The sequence below is a fragment of the Musa acuminata genome, chromosome BXJ3-6 (assembly GCF_036884655.1).
Source record: "Musa acuminata AAA Group cultivar baxijiao chromosome BXJ3-6, Cavendish_Baxijiao_AAA, whole genome shotgun sequence".
Classification (NCBI taxonomy): Eukaryota; Viridiplantae; Streptophyta; class Magnoliopsida; order Zingiberales; family Musaceae; genus Musa; species Musa acuminata.
This window is the reverse complement of record NC_088354.1, coordinates 1,004,686-1,020,585: the sequence shown is the minus strand read 5'-3', so window position 1 is coordinate 1,020,585 and position 15,900 is coordinate 1,004,686. Positions and strand designations below refer to the sequence as shown.

At 38.2% G+C, this 15,900-nt stretch overlaps 1 protein-coding gene and 1 long non-coding RNA gene across 6 annotated transcripts; both read left to right on the top strand.

Annotated features, from left to right (window-relative positions):
* Positions 1-982: 982 nt before the first annotated feature.
* Positions 983-4,294, top strand: LOC135639849 (uncharacterized). Its single transcript, XR_010497057.1, has 3 exons — positions 983-1,173; positions 3,053-3,134; positions 3,969-4,294. It is a non-coding gene; the product is annotated as an uncharacterized LOC135639849 (long non-coding RNA).
* A 547-nt stretch (positions 4,295-4,841) lies between these two features.
* Positions 4,842-11,702, top strand: LOC135641789 (O-fucosyltransferase 13-like). Of its 5 annotated transcripts, none has more exons than XM_065157500.1 (6): positions 4,842-5,067; positions 5,134-5,231; positions 7,294-7,364; positions 7,447-7,535; positions 7,623-7,844; positions 10,647-11,702. In XM_065157500.1, exons 1-6 carry the CDS (start codon positions 4,922-4,924, stop codon positions 11,377-11,379), a joined length of 1,359 nt encoding a protein of 452 aa, XP_065013572.1. In that variant the 5' UTR covers positions 4,842-4,921; the 3' UTR covers positions 11,380-11,702. The 5 variants fall into 5 exon arrangements, with proteins under 5 accessions (XP_065013572.1, XP_065013573.1, XP_065013574.1 ...); XM_065157501.1 differs by having other exon boundaries at positions 5,017-5,067; positions 5,134-5,249; positions 7,258-7,364; XM_065157502.1 differs by having other exon boundaries at positions 5,039-5,067; positions 7,258-7,364.
* The last annotated feature ends 4,198 nt before the right edge of the window (positions 11,703-15,900 follow it).

Below are 15,900 nucleotides of genomic sequence, written 5' to 3'. Positions count from 1 at the left end.
CCCAGTCGTGTCGGCCCGAGGCCACGACTTAAGATTGTTTACGCTAACAACTTCCATGATGTGTTATGAGCACATGAATTCATCATCTCCTCTTAGGGTTGGTCATGTGAAAGGTGGGGAGCAATTGCTTTGGTGAGTGGCGTGTAGACATAGAGATGGTAGGTGGGGTCTCATGCATTGCCACCAAGCTTTATGTAGAATACAAAAATAGTCAATGGCTTTCATCTTTCACTTCAATTTCTTTACCAATAATTAATCGAATGATGTTTCCATCAAGCTTCCTTACACTGTTTGATCTGATCAATTGATGGTTAGAAAATTATTATAAATTCTATGACAACAATGATCTATGCAGAGGTAGGACTATCTATATTAATGATAGTCTCAAAAGTCAATTGTCACCTTTAAATTTGAAAGGTATGTCTCAAAACTGAAGAATACAACTATCGATAACAAAAAAATGAAAGTGTCCATTCGAATATTTGTAATCATAAGAGTGATTTTTATTTATAGGTTAAGATCCTTAGTTGCTAAAAAATATTCTTCAAATCAAGAATATTTTTTATTTTAATTATTATTAACATGGCATATCCATTCAATCCATTTTGTGTGGACACATATCAAGTCTTTATTCCTTGGAGGACTTAATCCCATCACCTGTGGACTGGATTTGTCCTTTATAAATTATTACTTTCGATAAATAACAATCATTTTAATTAAAGGTGAGAGGAATCCATCAAACCTATCACAGGAGAACTCTTACACAGATCACTGTGTTGGCTATGAGCGATGAAGATGAGTTAAACGTGGGAAGTGCCATGCACTGTGATGTACAAGTCATGGACATGGCATGCATGCATAGGGCAAAAGAACGGCGGTTGATCAAGATGAACCACTTCTGGATTCGTGCTGCCTCCATGATATGATTCATGTCTCATGATTGATCAACCTTTTTACTTATCTTCACCACAATTGCCAGGTCAACTGAGGGAGACTGCTTGTTTCGAGCTTCTGCAATTAGAATCTGAGCGCAGAGAGGAAGAAAAAGGAGGTCGATGAGGAGGAACAACACATGGGAGAAGCTGAGGAAGATGTGGGGATGAGAGAAGCTCCATGGAGGGAGCAATAACCACACACTCCTTGGGGTCTGCAGAAAACCTAAGCCTTCCTCAGGTATCAGCTCTTCTGATTCCGTTCTTACTGGATCTTCTTAAGTGATCATTTTGTCTTTCCTCTCTTTGTTGTTCCTTCTGTTTGTTTCATGTCAAGTTCATCATTTGAGTCTTTTGTGTCTGATAAAGCAGCAATCATAGACACATCATGTAGCCTATCGACAAACAGATTACAGTAGGGCTTTTTGTAGGTGAAGGTTTGATCTGCAGAAAACCTAAGCCTTCCCCGGGCATCAGCTCTCCTTCTGTTCTTGTTAGGTCTTCCCAAGTGATCCTTTTCTCTTTCCTCTTTGTGTTCTTCCTTCTTTTTCATGCCAAGTTCATCACCTAAGTCTTTTCCGAATTATAAGCAGAAACTATAGACATGTCATGTAGACTATCAATACAGATTATTAGTGCCTTCTTTTAGGAGAAGGTTGGCCTGTAGAACCTAAGCCTTTCCTAGGTATCATCTCTCCCTCTTTCCTAGGTCATGCTTCTGTTCTAGTTAGATTATCTCAAGTGGTCCTTTTCTCTTTCCTCTCTTTGTTCTTCTGTTCTCTGAATCATTAGAAGCTATTAGAAGTTATGCCTTATATAAATCTGATGATTAGACCTAACATGAAGTAATCACAGACATGCTAATACACAGAGGAGAAGGTTTAAATCTTAGGGATTTAGAGATTGATTCTTTTTTATTTTGTCTCTGGCCATGCAGTAATCATAGACATATCATGTAGCCTATCAATACAGATTATTAGAGTCTTTCTTGTAGGATGCTACAGATCTAGAGATTGATTTCCTTGCTTCTTAGCCTTGCAGTGTGTTGTATATGATCATTTTGGTGGTGTCATGTTGTCATCTCTTTTTAGCTGGAAAGATTTTGGACCAAATGGCTTTCTTTCATGACTGCTTTTCCTGAAAGAGACTGTGAGAAAGATGTAGTGTCCAATTTGGAGATTTAATTTTTCTTTGTTGTTCTTGGTGGCAACTTTAATCTCCATTCCCATGGTTGACTAGACTTTGTTGACAAAAAAAGTTTGAACATCTTTTGTATGAAGATGCTCCAAAATTTTATATCAAAATAGAAGATGATGATGCATGCATTGTCTCAGCACAAGCAGCATTAGAGAAAGAACAAATCTTGATCCTCTCACCTCATGCTTGTTGCTGCAAGGTTCAGATGTATCAGCCAATTCTCCATCACCAGTTTCTAGTGGCAGGCTTCATGTGACTTGTGTGACTTTTAGGATTGCTTTCTTCAAATACTGCTTGTGGCACAGTTTTATCAGCCTATCTGTCAACATTAGAGATCTGCACTTCTGTTAATTAAGAGGATGTGTCAGATGAGACAAACTTTTACAACACTCAACTGGATCATATCTTATCTGACCATAACACCAGAATCATTAAGATGGGAATCACAGATAACTTGTAATGTTAAGAGTTAAAACATGAACAGTGTCAAATTATAGATAGCTATGGATTTCAAACCTAACCCTAAGCTCAAAAAATTCAACAATAAATTGGATCTTACCATGTCTCATTGGAAATCCAATTCAGATGCAAATTAATGTTCATTATCCAATGTCCTTAAATAACCACTTGATCCAGCAATCCTGTCGATAATCAAATTGGATATTGATTGATCCGCGATCCATATCCATCATATAATTTTTGGGATTATATGCTATGAAAAAGAAAATTCCATATGAATTTGTTTGTATCATTTTGAGTGTGACAATAAAATGATTCTTTTTAAAATGATTCATTTAATTGAAAAAAAATACTGCACATCTATGATTGAGTTTGTTTTAGTCTTAAGAGTGAAATGGCACAAGAAATCAATCATACAATCATAATTAACTTTATGGTTTTTCTGCAACTTTGTGATTTGTTAGGAGCAAGTGATTGTGATGAGTGCCAATATGGGATGCAGTCACTGCAGGCAGAGGGTCTCCAAGGTGGTCTCCAAAATGAACAGTAAGAGTTATTATCCTGTGAATTATGAAGATAATAGCCTATTTAAATAGGTATAGTTTTCCTAATTTCTTGATCATAATATTACCTAGTTAAATTACTTAAAATAAATAAAAATTGCTTAAAACAAACAAAAAATATTTAATTGGGTTCAGAATTTCGGGCGAATCGAAAATGTGGTATTCTACATGATTTCAATTAAATCCATGTCAAAATTTATAAGGTTCTAGATCTATTATACACTCGATTTATCTTAAATTTAATTATTGAGTTAAATTATATTCAAAATTATTTGGGTTATTTCTTTTAATAACATTGAAATAAAAACTACTGTACCACATTTTAAAGAAAAAAACAGGCTTAGGTTAATATAATTCGATTTAAATCCATGTCAAAATTAAAAATATTCAGAATCTATTGTACGGTCTACCTTAGTTAATTTTAGCCATTGAGTTAAATAATCTTACATTCAAAATTATTTGTGTATCATAACATTTTTCCTTTCCCTTATACAATTCTAATACAAATACAAGTAAATATTGATAACATTGAAACAAACAAATTTCCCACTTTTCTAAAAGAGATAAGCATTAGATCAGTTTTGAATTGATAAATATTTATAAATTGGGGGATTTTGCACATACATATTTGCTAAGTTTATGTAACATGCTTATAATCACAAATTTTAATCATAGTATGCACATATATATTTCTACAAACATTAAGATCCAGCAATAATGTCATCGACTATACGAAAATCTAGCTTAATCACTTTATATATATATATATAATATTTCAAACATGAAATTAACAATTTTGTCATATATTTTTTTATAGCAGGCTTGGTGGATTACATGGTGGATTTGCAAAAGAAAGAGATCACAATGAGGGGGGTTGTAGAGACCAAGAAGAGGAAGGTGCATCCTAATCACACAAGGAAGAAGAAGACACTAAGAAGCTTCTTGGGCTTCTTTAGACAGAAATGTTGTTCTTGCTAGTTTCATTAGTTGTGGAGTAACTCTTCCCACCAAATTAGGGTTCATGTTGACACACATTATGAGTGTTGATGTGATTAGCTGAAAAAAGTATTGGTAGACCTTGTATCTAGTAGCATTTGGTTTATTATTAAATCAAAATTATAATTAAAAAAATAGATTTTTTAATGATACGAGCATCATGATATATAGATGGAAGTCATATGATCTATATTTCATCGTCATGTGATCGACACATCATCATCATGTGATCGACATATGATCCACATTTTATATCGACACATCATCGTCATGTGATTGACACATCATCATCATCGTGTGATGAAAATCATGTTTCATATACAATGTGATCGTATATATACATATTATATACGATCCTCATGTGTAAATGGGATCGACACATCCTCAATCCCATTTGGACGATGTGGCAGACTTAGTATTGCCAAGTTAGTCATATTATACAAATGAGAAATTGGCTCAAGTGGAGATTGATAATTATAATATCATTTGGGAGGATCTTTTTTCTTCCTGACTTATCTTTAACTCTCCAAAATGGCTTGCAAAAATCATTTGGTAGAGTTATGAAATCTTTATATATATATATATATATATATATATATATATATATATATATATATATATATATATATATATATATATATATATATATATATATATAAAAGAAGTATAAATAAGGGAGTGGCTAAAGAGATCAGTAGATCTCTCGAGTTGCGGGCTGTGGCAACTCCCGTGGGAGTAGCAGCAATAGTCCTCGAGGGTATTGAAGCCGTCTTCATGTCGTCGTCGACCCAATGGCACCACCAAATACATCCCCTGCTCCGCCGCCACGGCTTCCCCTTGCTCCTCCTCCCCATCCTCCTCCTCGTTGCCGCCCTCCTCTTCTCTCCCTCCGCCCCCAATCGCTTCATCTCCTCCTTCGGGTGTGTTCCAGATCTCGCTATTTCCTTCTTCCTTATCCCATCGTCTCTTATCTCGCTTTCCGACAGGTATTTCTCGCCGGAGGTGGCCGACACCGACATCTGGAGCGCGCGCCGGGTCGTGGATTGGAGGCCGTGCGTTTGGTGGAAGAATGCTTCCTTACCTGGTCTGATCCATCATTAGGGTTAGGGTTAGGTTTTGATTTGTTGTTTCTGAAGAAAATAATAGAAGATAAAAGAATAATTATTGAAGAAGTTTTATTGAAAAAAGGAATAAGCTTTATTGAAGAAATGAAAATATTTCAATATATTAACATGTTCTCTCTCCTATTTATATAAATTAAGTGAAAGGATTTTTCTCAACAGAATAGATGATTTTTCTCAACAGAATAAAGAGATTTCCTCATATAGTTGGGGAAATCTTATCTTCTATCATGTCCCCGCAAGATGGTATTCCTGATAAGGATATCAATCTTGGAGTGATGTAAAGAATGGTTTACAAGCGAGAGACTTCGTGAGTAAGGCAAGAGCAGATCGCTGCTACTGTTACGATTGCTGTTGCTGTGAGGGCACAGGCGTTCCCTTCGTTCTCCTTAAGTCCGCCCTTCGTTCTCCTTAAGTCCATCGACTGTTGGCAGATCAGTGAAAGCAGCGAAGGCAGCGAAGGCTACCGCGGTGAGGAAGATGAGGATTGGCCGTGGAGCCTCTTAGGAATGTGGCTGCAGTGGCGTTGGTCGCTGGCCGAAGACAAGGGCGAAGCTTCGCTTTTCTCAACGACGTTGGTCGCTGGCCAAAGGCAAGAGCGAAACTTCACTTTTCTCACTGCTCTGATACCATGAAGAAAATAATAGAAGATAAGAACAATTATTAAAGAAGCTTTATTGAAGAAATGAAAATGCTTCAATACATTAATATGTTCCCTCTCCTATTTATACAAATTAGGAGAAAGGATTTCCCTCAATAGAATAAAGGATTTTTCTCAACAGAATAGAGAGATTTCCTCGTATAGTTGGGAAAATCTTATATTCTATCATGCCCCCGCTAGATGGTGCTCCTGATAAGGATACCAATCTTGGATCGATGCAAAGAATGGTTTACAAGCGAGAGACTTCGTGAGTAGGGCAAGAGCAGATCGTTGCTACTATTGCGATTGCTGTTGCTGTGAGGGCACAGGCGTTCCCTTCGTTCTCCTTAAGTCCGCCATTCGTTCTCCTTAAGTCCACCGACTGTTGGCAGATCAGCGAAGGCTACCGCGGTGAGGAATATGAGGATTGGCCGTGGAGCCTCTTAGGAATGTGGTTGCAGCGGCGTTGGTCGCTGGCCGAAGACAAGGGTGAAGCTTCGCTTTTCTCAACGACGTTGGTCGCTGGCCAAAGGCAAGAGCGAAACTTCGCTTCCCCAACTATATGAGGAAATCTCTCTATTCTGTTGAGAAAAATCCTCTATTCTGTTGAGGGAAATCCTTTCTCCTAATTTGTATAAATAGGAGAGGGAACATGTTAATGGATTGAAGCATTTTCATTTCTTCAATAAAGCTTCTTATCTTCTATTATTTTCATCATGATATCAGAGCAGTGAGAAAAGCGAAGTTTCACTCTTGCTTTTGGCCAGCGACCAACGTCGTTGAGAAAAGCGAAGCTTCGCCCTTGTCTTCGGCCAGTGACCAACGCCGCTACAGCCACATTCCTAAGAGGCTCCACGGCCAATCCTCATCTTCCTCACCGCGGTAGCCTTCGCTGATCTGCCAACAGTCGGTGGACTTAAGGAGAACGAAGGACGGACTTAAGGAGAACGAAGGGAACGCCTGTGTCCTCATAGCAACAGTAGCAGCGATCTGCTCTTGCCCTACTCACGAAGTCTCTCGCTTGTAAACCATTCTTTGCATCGATCCAAGATTGGTATCCTTATCAGGAGCACCATCTTGCGGGAGCATGATAGAAGATAAGATTTCCCCAACTTTATGATGAAATCTCTCTATTCTGTTGAGAAAAATCCTCTATTCTGTTGAGGGAAATTTTTTCTCCTAATTTGTATAAATAGGAGAGGGAACATGTTAATGGATTGAAGCATTTTCATTTCTTCAATAAAGCTTCTTCTCTTCTTCAATAAAGCTTCTTTAATAATTGTTCTTATCTTCTATTATTTTCATCAGTTTCTATCCTGAAGCCACCTTAAACTGGATTTCTATGGCAGCGGGTTTCCATTTGGTTTTTTGTTGAAATGCTGCAGCTCTGCCCGCGAAGACCAACGGCTACATCCGGGTGGATTGCTATGGCGGCCTCAATCAGATGAGACGCGATGTTCGTGTCATCCTCTCTATCGATTTATTGTATTCTTGATGCTTGATGAGTGAATTGGTGTTACTTTTTTTGTTGGTTGTAGTTCTGTGATGGCATTGGGATAGCTCGGATCCTAAATGCGACGCTAGTCTTGCCCAAGTTTGAGGTGGCAGCTTACTGGAATGAGTCGAGGTATGGTTGTGGAAGTGCTCAAAGAGTACACTTGATGTTATGGTGTGTAGTGAATTAGTGCTAATTGGATGTTTTCATTTTGATCAGTGGCTTCGCCGATGTGTTTGATGTAGACTACTTTATTCAACAAACGCAAGGTTTCGTGGAAGTTGTGAAAGAGTTGCCAGAGGAAATCACATCGAGAGAACCCTTTAGGGTGGACTGCAGCAAACGCAAAGGCCAATTTGATTATGTTGAAGGAGTGCTCCCTGCTCTGCTGGAACATCGCTATATATCTCTAACGCCAGCTATGAGCCAGAGAAGAGATAGGTATTTGTTTAAACCTTATGATGCAGGAAACCATATTGTTGTTTGCCTGAGTATCACTATATAAATTAGACTTGCTTGAGTCCATGCTTCTGCAGGCTGTTTAACAGCTACGTTAATTGGGTACCATATATTCAGCCTTTTAAGTTGGTAAATCACTAGAACACCATAACATTTAGATGATTTTAAGATCTCTGGAAAAAAAAAATGTTTCTCTTATGTAGACTCTTCATATCTATTTTGATAGAAATATATGTCTACCTTCTTCTATGTGTTCTCCAGCCTATATTTCATAGAACCATATACCACACATACTGCATTTTGAAGCAGCAGAAAGAAACAAAAAGAAAAAAAACATGCAGAAGGCTTTTCCACTGGATTCCTTGCAACTAAAAGCATCTTTTTAACAGCTCTATTTGCTTCTCTTCATGAAATATCATTAGTGCTTATTTTGTATCTTGCAAACCGAACTATCTGTTGACTGTGACCTACATGAAATTTTGCAACTGTGACACTGCATTTGACTGTGGAAGTACAATCATGACACTGTAATTCACTCTGATGAAAGCTTCATGCCATTACCATTCGCTTTAACAATACAATTATGAGACTCTAATTCATCTTGATGTACTTGATACTATTTGGGTGTTTGTAGCCTGCAGTGGTTACCATGAAGCTTGAGGTTCTAGGAGGTAAAAGCAGATCAGATCTGCTGGCTACTTATTTTATTTTTGTTCCTAATTGGATCTGTCTGTGGTTGTTCCTACGAGACCATATGATAGTAATGAGGTGGAAAGAATACCTACTAGAGAAGACAAAAAAAAAGTTAATTATACAGATAAGAGGCCTGATACCACTTCTATTTTTGTTTTCTTTGTGAAATTCTCGAAACCATCCACTCTTTCTTTTTGCATTGTCCCACTTCTGAATGGTATAAGGTGATTTTTGTGTTCCAGAGAGGATGTTGTTGGTATCTATTCTAATATAATTGGTGTTAGGCATTCATGTTAGATTAAATTGTGAATTCATTTGCCATTTGAAAGGATTTTTTAAATTCGTACAACAATTTAAATACTCCTAAAAGTAGAACCATGACCTAGTTTTAAAAAAGAAATATTATATGTAGAATCAAGACACAACTTTTTGATTGTAAGTCAAATATAGTCACCATATAAAGCCTGCAACAAACAAGCATAAAATCTAGGTAAAAAAAAAACTAAGCTTATGTTGGAAAGGAAAAACAATCCCTGTAGGAAGCCTTAGTAAAACATGTTTAAGATCAAGGTTTGAAATTTCGTACCATACTGGTGTATCGAGCTTTGTTCGATATGGTATGGTACGTCATATCGAGCTGTACGTTAGGGCGTACCAAGCGGTACACCTAAAAAAAAAATGTATATATAATTAATATATAAAAAAATATAAAATATCAATATATAAAAAAATAAAAACAAATATAAAAATATTTTTAAAAAGGTGTTCGTAGCCTCGACGACATCGCCTCCTCCTCCCCTTCTCCTCGTCGCCTCATCTGTAGCATTCGACAAAGAAGGCGGCGAAGACATCGAAGGCCGCATACGACTCTGGCCTTCGGCAAAGAAGAAGGCCGCAGAATTGCAGACGAGACGATGAAGGACTCTTCCACTACTCTAACCACCGCCTCCAGATCCTCCTCTTTATGACTCTCCTCGTCGTTACCTCCTGGATTAGGATCGTCGAGGGAGGGCAACGTCGGATCGGGATCGAGAAAGGGTGTGGAAACAAGTTCGTGTCGAGGTTCTCCCTCTTCTTCGAATGCCCTCTCCTTCTTCCTTCTTCGACGCTTCTCCCTTAGCCTCGCCGCAGCCAAGCCACTATATCGAGTGGACTGCTCGGTAGCGGGTGGTCCGCGTATCGGTTCACGGGCGGTACAATTCAAAATCGCTAACCTTGTTTAAGACTATATGATCTTGTTTAATTTTTGACCAAGGATTGTAGTGCAGGGTGTCAATGTCATGCCCTCAAATAGTCACCATGTGCCATGCAAAAAACTGATACATGTCAGGTTGCTGGTAGCTCATATCCTTCAATGTTATGCCTTTGGGTAAGCTGATGGCCCTTCTCAAGGGGTATATAGAGCATTTTAATAAGTCAATATCATGATAAAAGTGCATAAGCAACTCTTTTTTATGTTGGTTACCTAGTGATGATCCAATACAATAAAATAGAGTACAAAAAGCTGTAGATGGAATTTTATTTAACACCTAGATTTTCATGATGTTGTTGAAAAAGCTATGCATTATTGAAGATTAATAGCCCATGACAAACTTGGTAAAAAATTATAGCAACATCCTATAATTGCTTAATTTGGTTGCAGATATGTGATTCCTTTTATATCACAAGCTGACTTTTTCAATGAAATCAACTGTAGCTAATGAATATGCAATGTATTTCAAACAGTACTATGAGACTTGTACTGGAACCTTTTTTCTCGAAATCTGCTTCAATCGTATATATCTGGTTCGAGGTGTTTCGGAGTAACAGTGAAACACTGTGTGATTCATGCAATATCCTGTTGAGACACTGGCTAACTTTGTTAAACTATTTCATTAATTATTCATAGGAATCAGATCACATGGTCTTATTTGGCATCAGGACTATATTTTGTTCTGTTCATTTCCGATTGAGTAGAAAGTTGTGTTTTCTAATTTCCTCTGTATCTTGAAAATTGAACTCCTTTTCTGTTTTTCTATAATTCTTGTTTTAAAGGAAGTTATGCACTCAGTAGAATTATGTTGGATCTCACTGATATTGTTTTTAATTAAGGTATCCAGTATATGCTAAGGCTGCTCTTTGTCAAGGGTGTTACAATGCGCTGCGCCTTAATAAGGCCTTGGAGGCTAAAGGTTCCGAGCTCTTCAAGGCAATACCAAAACCCTTCCTCACCTTACACCTCAGATTTGAACCTGACATGGTGGCCTACAGTAAATGTGACTACCCTGGACTCTCTTCCACGTCCTTGGCTGCTATCGAAGCAGCACGAGGGGATAGAAAATCATGGACCGGTGATGCTGCACGCAGTTGGAGGAATCGTGGGAAATGCCCTCTGACTCCAAAAGAAACAGCATTTATCCTCCAATCTCTTAAAATCCCTACAAACACAACGATCTATTTGGCAGCTGGAGATGGTCTCCTCGAGATGGAAGGCTTCACATCAGTTTACACCAATGTCTACACTAAATCTTCCCTCTTAGACAGCAAAGATTTTAATCTCATGCACGGCAACACGAAAGCTGCCCTGGATTACTATGTTTCGATCAACAGCAACGCATACATTGCAACTTATTTTGGAAACATGGACAAGATGGTATCAGCAATGAGAGCAGCGAATGTACATTACAGAACATTGGCTTTGAGCAGGAGGGCTTTTGCAAATCTTACAGCACTTGGGCTGGAAGGGGTGGAGTTGGCTAATGCTTTGTGGAAGTCTCACAGAGAAGATTTTGTGATGGGGAGGGGCACTGCTTTGCCTGATTGTTTTTGTGAATCTACTTTGTGATTCTTTTCACTCATGTGCTTATGATATTTGGATCTGTAATTTTAACAAGTTCTTTTTCTTATATTTAGGACAAGAGAACATTTCAAGGCAAGTATTTTTTGCTCGTCATGGCCGGGTATCAAAATGTTCAACAACACTCAAGAAAACAGCTTTACTGAGGTATTCCTGTCATCAGTAGTGTACAAACTACAAAGTTGATACATGGGGCAGAAATCGTATCCATTTCGTTATTGGCATCAGATGTTATCATTTTCTTTTATTCGCAAACAAACATAAGTGGTAACGGTGATTTGATAATATATTAACTTGAAAATTCTATGATAGATAGTTCCATACTCTCGACGATCAAAATAGAGCATGATAATTGGAGGAGGATCATCTGATAATCTTCAGACATCTTTTTATTATTATTATTTTGCAGTGTTGAATCCATGTGAAGAAGGGAGTGATGCTTATCGATTGAAAGTAGTGCATGAACACATCAAAATGTTTTACTTCACTAGTCCCTGTTAAGGTCCTTACCCACTGCACTACGATATATATGACTGACTCATCTCCCTCCAGCTAATTTTCCATTCATACTCATCCCCACCGCCCGCCCCCATTAGGAGGACAAAGAACAAAGTGATTCGTCGGCGGCTATTAAAGCATCTATCATTCTGGAGTGGCGCCCTTTCTCCCTGAGCTTGACTTCCTACGTAAACCACAAGGAAAGGTCCCATGTCTTTTAGTGACCAAGCTTTGACAGCGTCAACATTGGGTGGTAGCTTATGGTGTTGCTAAGCCACAAGAAAAAGGTCTCGAGTATTTTATGGTTGCTGGTGTCGATTTGGAAGAAACAGAAGCTACAGGTCAGAAGAAAGCAACAGAGGAAATTAAAGTATGACAAAGACACCCATCAGGTGTGTGTGAAAATGCACTTGTGGTTTCCTTTATAAGAGCTTAAAAATCAGATTGAAATTAAAATATCATCATCCCTGCCAACAGCTGGATAATCCCACTTCAAGAGAGAGAATCAATGTAAAAAAATTATTTTAATTATTTGAACTTGATCATAGGAATAATCGTTAAACAAAGAATATGTAACTTTATTGTTAGAAAAAGAAAATATTCTTTTCATGACTCGAATTTGATCATTCAGATAAATAAATAAAAAAAAGTTAACCTTATCAAAAAAGCATGAAGCATTGGTGTCCATAGTCTTATTCTTAAAAGAAAAATCATTTATTTCTATGACAATTAATTAATTTTACCAAAACTTGTCCTCAAGTAAAGTCCCATCTAATCGAGCAAACTACTAAAAATACAAAAAATAGTATACAAAAAGCATCTCTGATCACAGCCGATGTCGACGCCTCGGTGGTCCTGATGGGAGCACAGGGTGTCCTATTTTTCTCCACTATCCTCGCTCGCTGTTCCCACCGGTGTAAAGTAGATGAAGACAGACATAGGGTGAGGAGGACAATTCATTGATCTTAGCTGACACCAAATAAGCTCTAGTGTTGTTGACAACAACAAACAAAGTGCTCTTTCTTTGATGGACACACTCCATGTTTCCAAGTCATTTATATTGAACAATTCATTTGGGGAAAGAATGCCATTACCAACAACTCGCTTTAGGATTGAACCCCACGAGAGAAGAAAACCTAAGTAATGCAACAATGGAACATGAACATTCCAATTTCCATCATCCCTTTCTAAAAAATATCGTTGTGTGCAAATTCTTTACTTATATTAAACTAATATTTCTAACAATATATGATAGAAGGGGATTAGAGTTAAATCAATAATTATATCCTCCAATGTTCAAGTCAAATCAGTCTTTTAAAAAATAACTAGAGCCAGAGTTTAACGATAAACGTATTTGTAGAGACACGACTTTTATTTAGACCAATGATAATATATTATAAATATTATAATTAAATATTTTTTAAAATGGAACAATGACTAACGAATTTTCCATCGTCATCTATATACTTTGTAAGAAAAAATGGTTAGGAATGATAATAATTTTTTTTATATATACTTATGCCTATTAAAGCTCCTTAAGACTATATGGACTAAGAAAAAAAAAATCCAAAGTTGGGTTTAGGATGAATTTGACTATATAAAAGTTAATTATATTAGTGGTCTATCTCATCATCACATAGGGATCATAATCGATTATAATGATACAAAAGTTTTAATCTTGTTAACAACTTGATGCCATAGATCGAGAGTTGATATAGTTAGATCTTATCTCAAAGACACTCAATCATCCAAGAGGATTCCCCCATGAGCGAGATAGAGAGAAAGAAGTTAAATAAGAGCAAGCGGGACAGCTCCGTAGGGGTCTCCAGGCTTCCGAGATAGTCTCAAGATAGAAGCTGGATTCAGCTCGATCTTTTGAGAATCCTGTACAATAGGTCGGTGTTTCTGACTTGACCCATCTAATGCTCGGATTAGTTTTTGATGGGAACTGTAGCATTTTTTGTAGTTCAAAATTCGATCTCCTTGAACGAGGATCAATTTTTATACCTACGAAGCTGGTGGGGTCGACTACGACCAATAGGGACCGTACGTCCTCCTATGATGCATTCATGTGGATAATTGACCATATGACCTCTTGCAATATGGGTTGACCCATACAATCTCCTATGACGCGACATCGAGTCGTACTACCTCCCACGATACGGTGCTAGCGAAGGACGATCAAGGGAGTATTGTCTACCAGCGCAGCCCTCTTCCATGTTAGGTGGATGCCCCATTGTCCTTCACGTCAGGATAACTACCGACTAACGAGAATAAATCTTATATCTATATTGACTCTATTTAATACTATTGCTGCCCGATAATATCACGACAATACATACGGTATACATAAATTTGACAAACGTATTTTTCTTTTTTACGATAATTTATCCCAAATTTAATTAAAAGATACTCAAATTTTATTGAAGCAGCTCAAATAAACCCAATTATCTAATCATCACTTGCCTAATCCTCTCTCTCATACGATCCATTTTGTCTCTACTAAGTTTAATACAATCACATTCGTTGGCATCATTACAGAATAAAAGAAAAATCTATTACGCAAACGTTAATATTCATGCCTTTGACACCTCTAGACGAAAGCTCTACGGTTAGTTGACTTTGTTCATCTTCTGGATTACTTTAACCGTCAGTTCATCTCATACTTCGATCCATGCAAAAACGCGTATAGACCGATCAATCCGACGACGGAAGACAGCCTTGGGATTTCTGTGGGCGCGTGGGACCCACCGGTACAAGGCGGCGGTGGGGCCCCGTGGAAGCGTGGGCGGTCGTGGTGGAGCCCGAAAGCAGGCCAATCGTAAGCATAAGCTTGACACCCAAGCAATTGAATCCGAAACCCCCCCCACCCCGGAATTGCCCGCCTTCTTATTAGTGACATTGACATGGGCATATGGGAGAGAGGAGCTAATCCGAAATCCGCATGCCGTTGAAAGACCAAGTCAATAGCATTAGTAGTCGCCAACTGGTAATAATACCAAAAGACCATATTTAACACAAAAACACACATCACTTTGGAAATAATATCATATATGTTTAATATGATAAGAATGAAGAAAATAATTCATACGAAATCTATTCCCTATATATACATTATATATTATGACATCTGTGATGAGTAAAACTAAATAAATACAATAGAATCATGGAATTTTCCTATTTAGTGCATTATATACATAACTGAGTCATTTATTATGAAATCATATGATTACATATTTTAATCAAAATAAGATCTGCTTTCTCAAAAATAAATATATAAGAAAAATGAGGTCCAGCAAATAAATAGCTGTCATCAAATTTCCCCATCTTTCTCCATTTAATATATATATATATATAAGACACTTGCAATGCACGTGATCTCGTCGTTAAATACCGACCCTCCGCTCGCTCATCCCCCATTCCCCCATCAGCACCTCTCCTCATCGCCAGTAAACGCTCCTTGATATGGACGGTCGAACAGGTCTCCGGCAGGCCGAGAAGGCCACGGGGAACCCCTACCCGAAGAGGGGCCAGATCAAGGCCAACATCTTCAAGCAGATCGCCTTGGCCTTCATCCCCAGCTCCGGCGACGCACAGACGCCGTCCGAGGGGGACGCTGACGCAGGTGGAGACGCCCAAAACTGTTGCGCTTAAGACAGACGGACGAACTCAGCTCCCTCTCTGCCACTCCTTTCTCTGCTGTTGCTGCTTTTATACTGCCACAGTAGAGTTTAGATGGTCAATCAATGGTGTGTTCTTTGTGTCTGCAGTGTTGTGTCTCTTTGTTGGTAAGCTTGGGGTTCTCCAGCTAGGAGACTGTAGCTGTTGCTGCTTTTAGACTGCATCAGCAGAGTTTAGATGGTCAATGGTGTGTTCTTAGTGTCTGCAGTGTGCCTGACTAAGATTAGGGGTTCTCCAGCTTTTTCTTGGTGAACACCCTCTACCTTCCTCCTTTAGCAACAGTCGTATGGGAATTGTGGTTGTGTCAACTTGGTTCATCACCAAATTGTT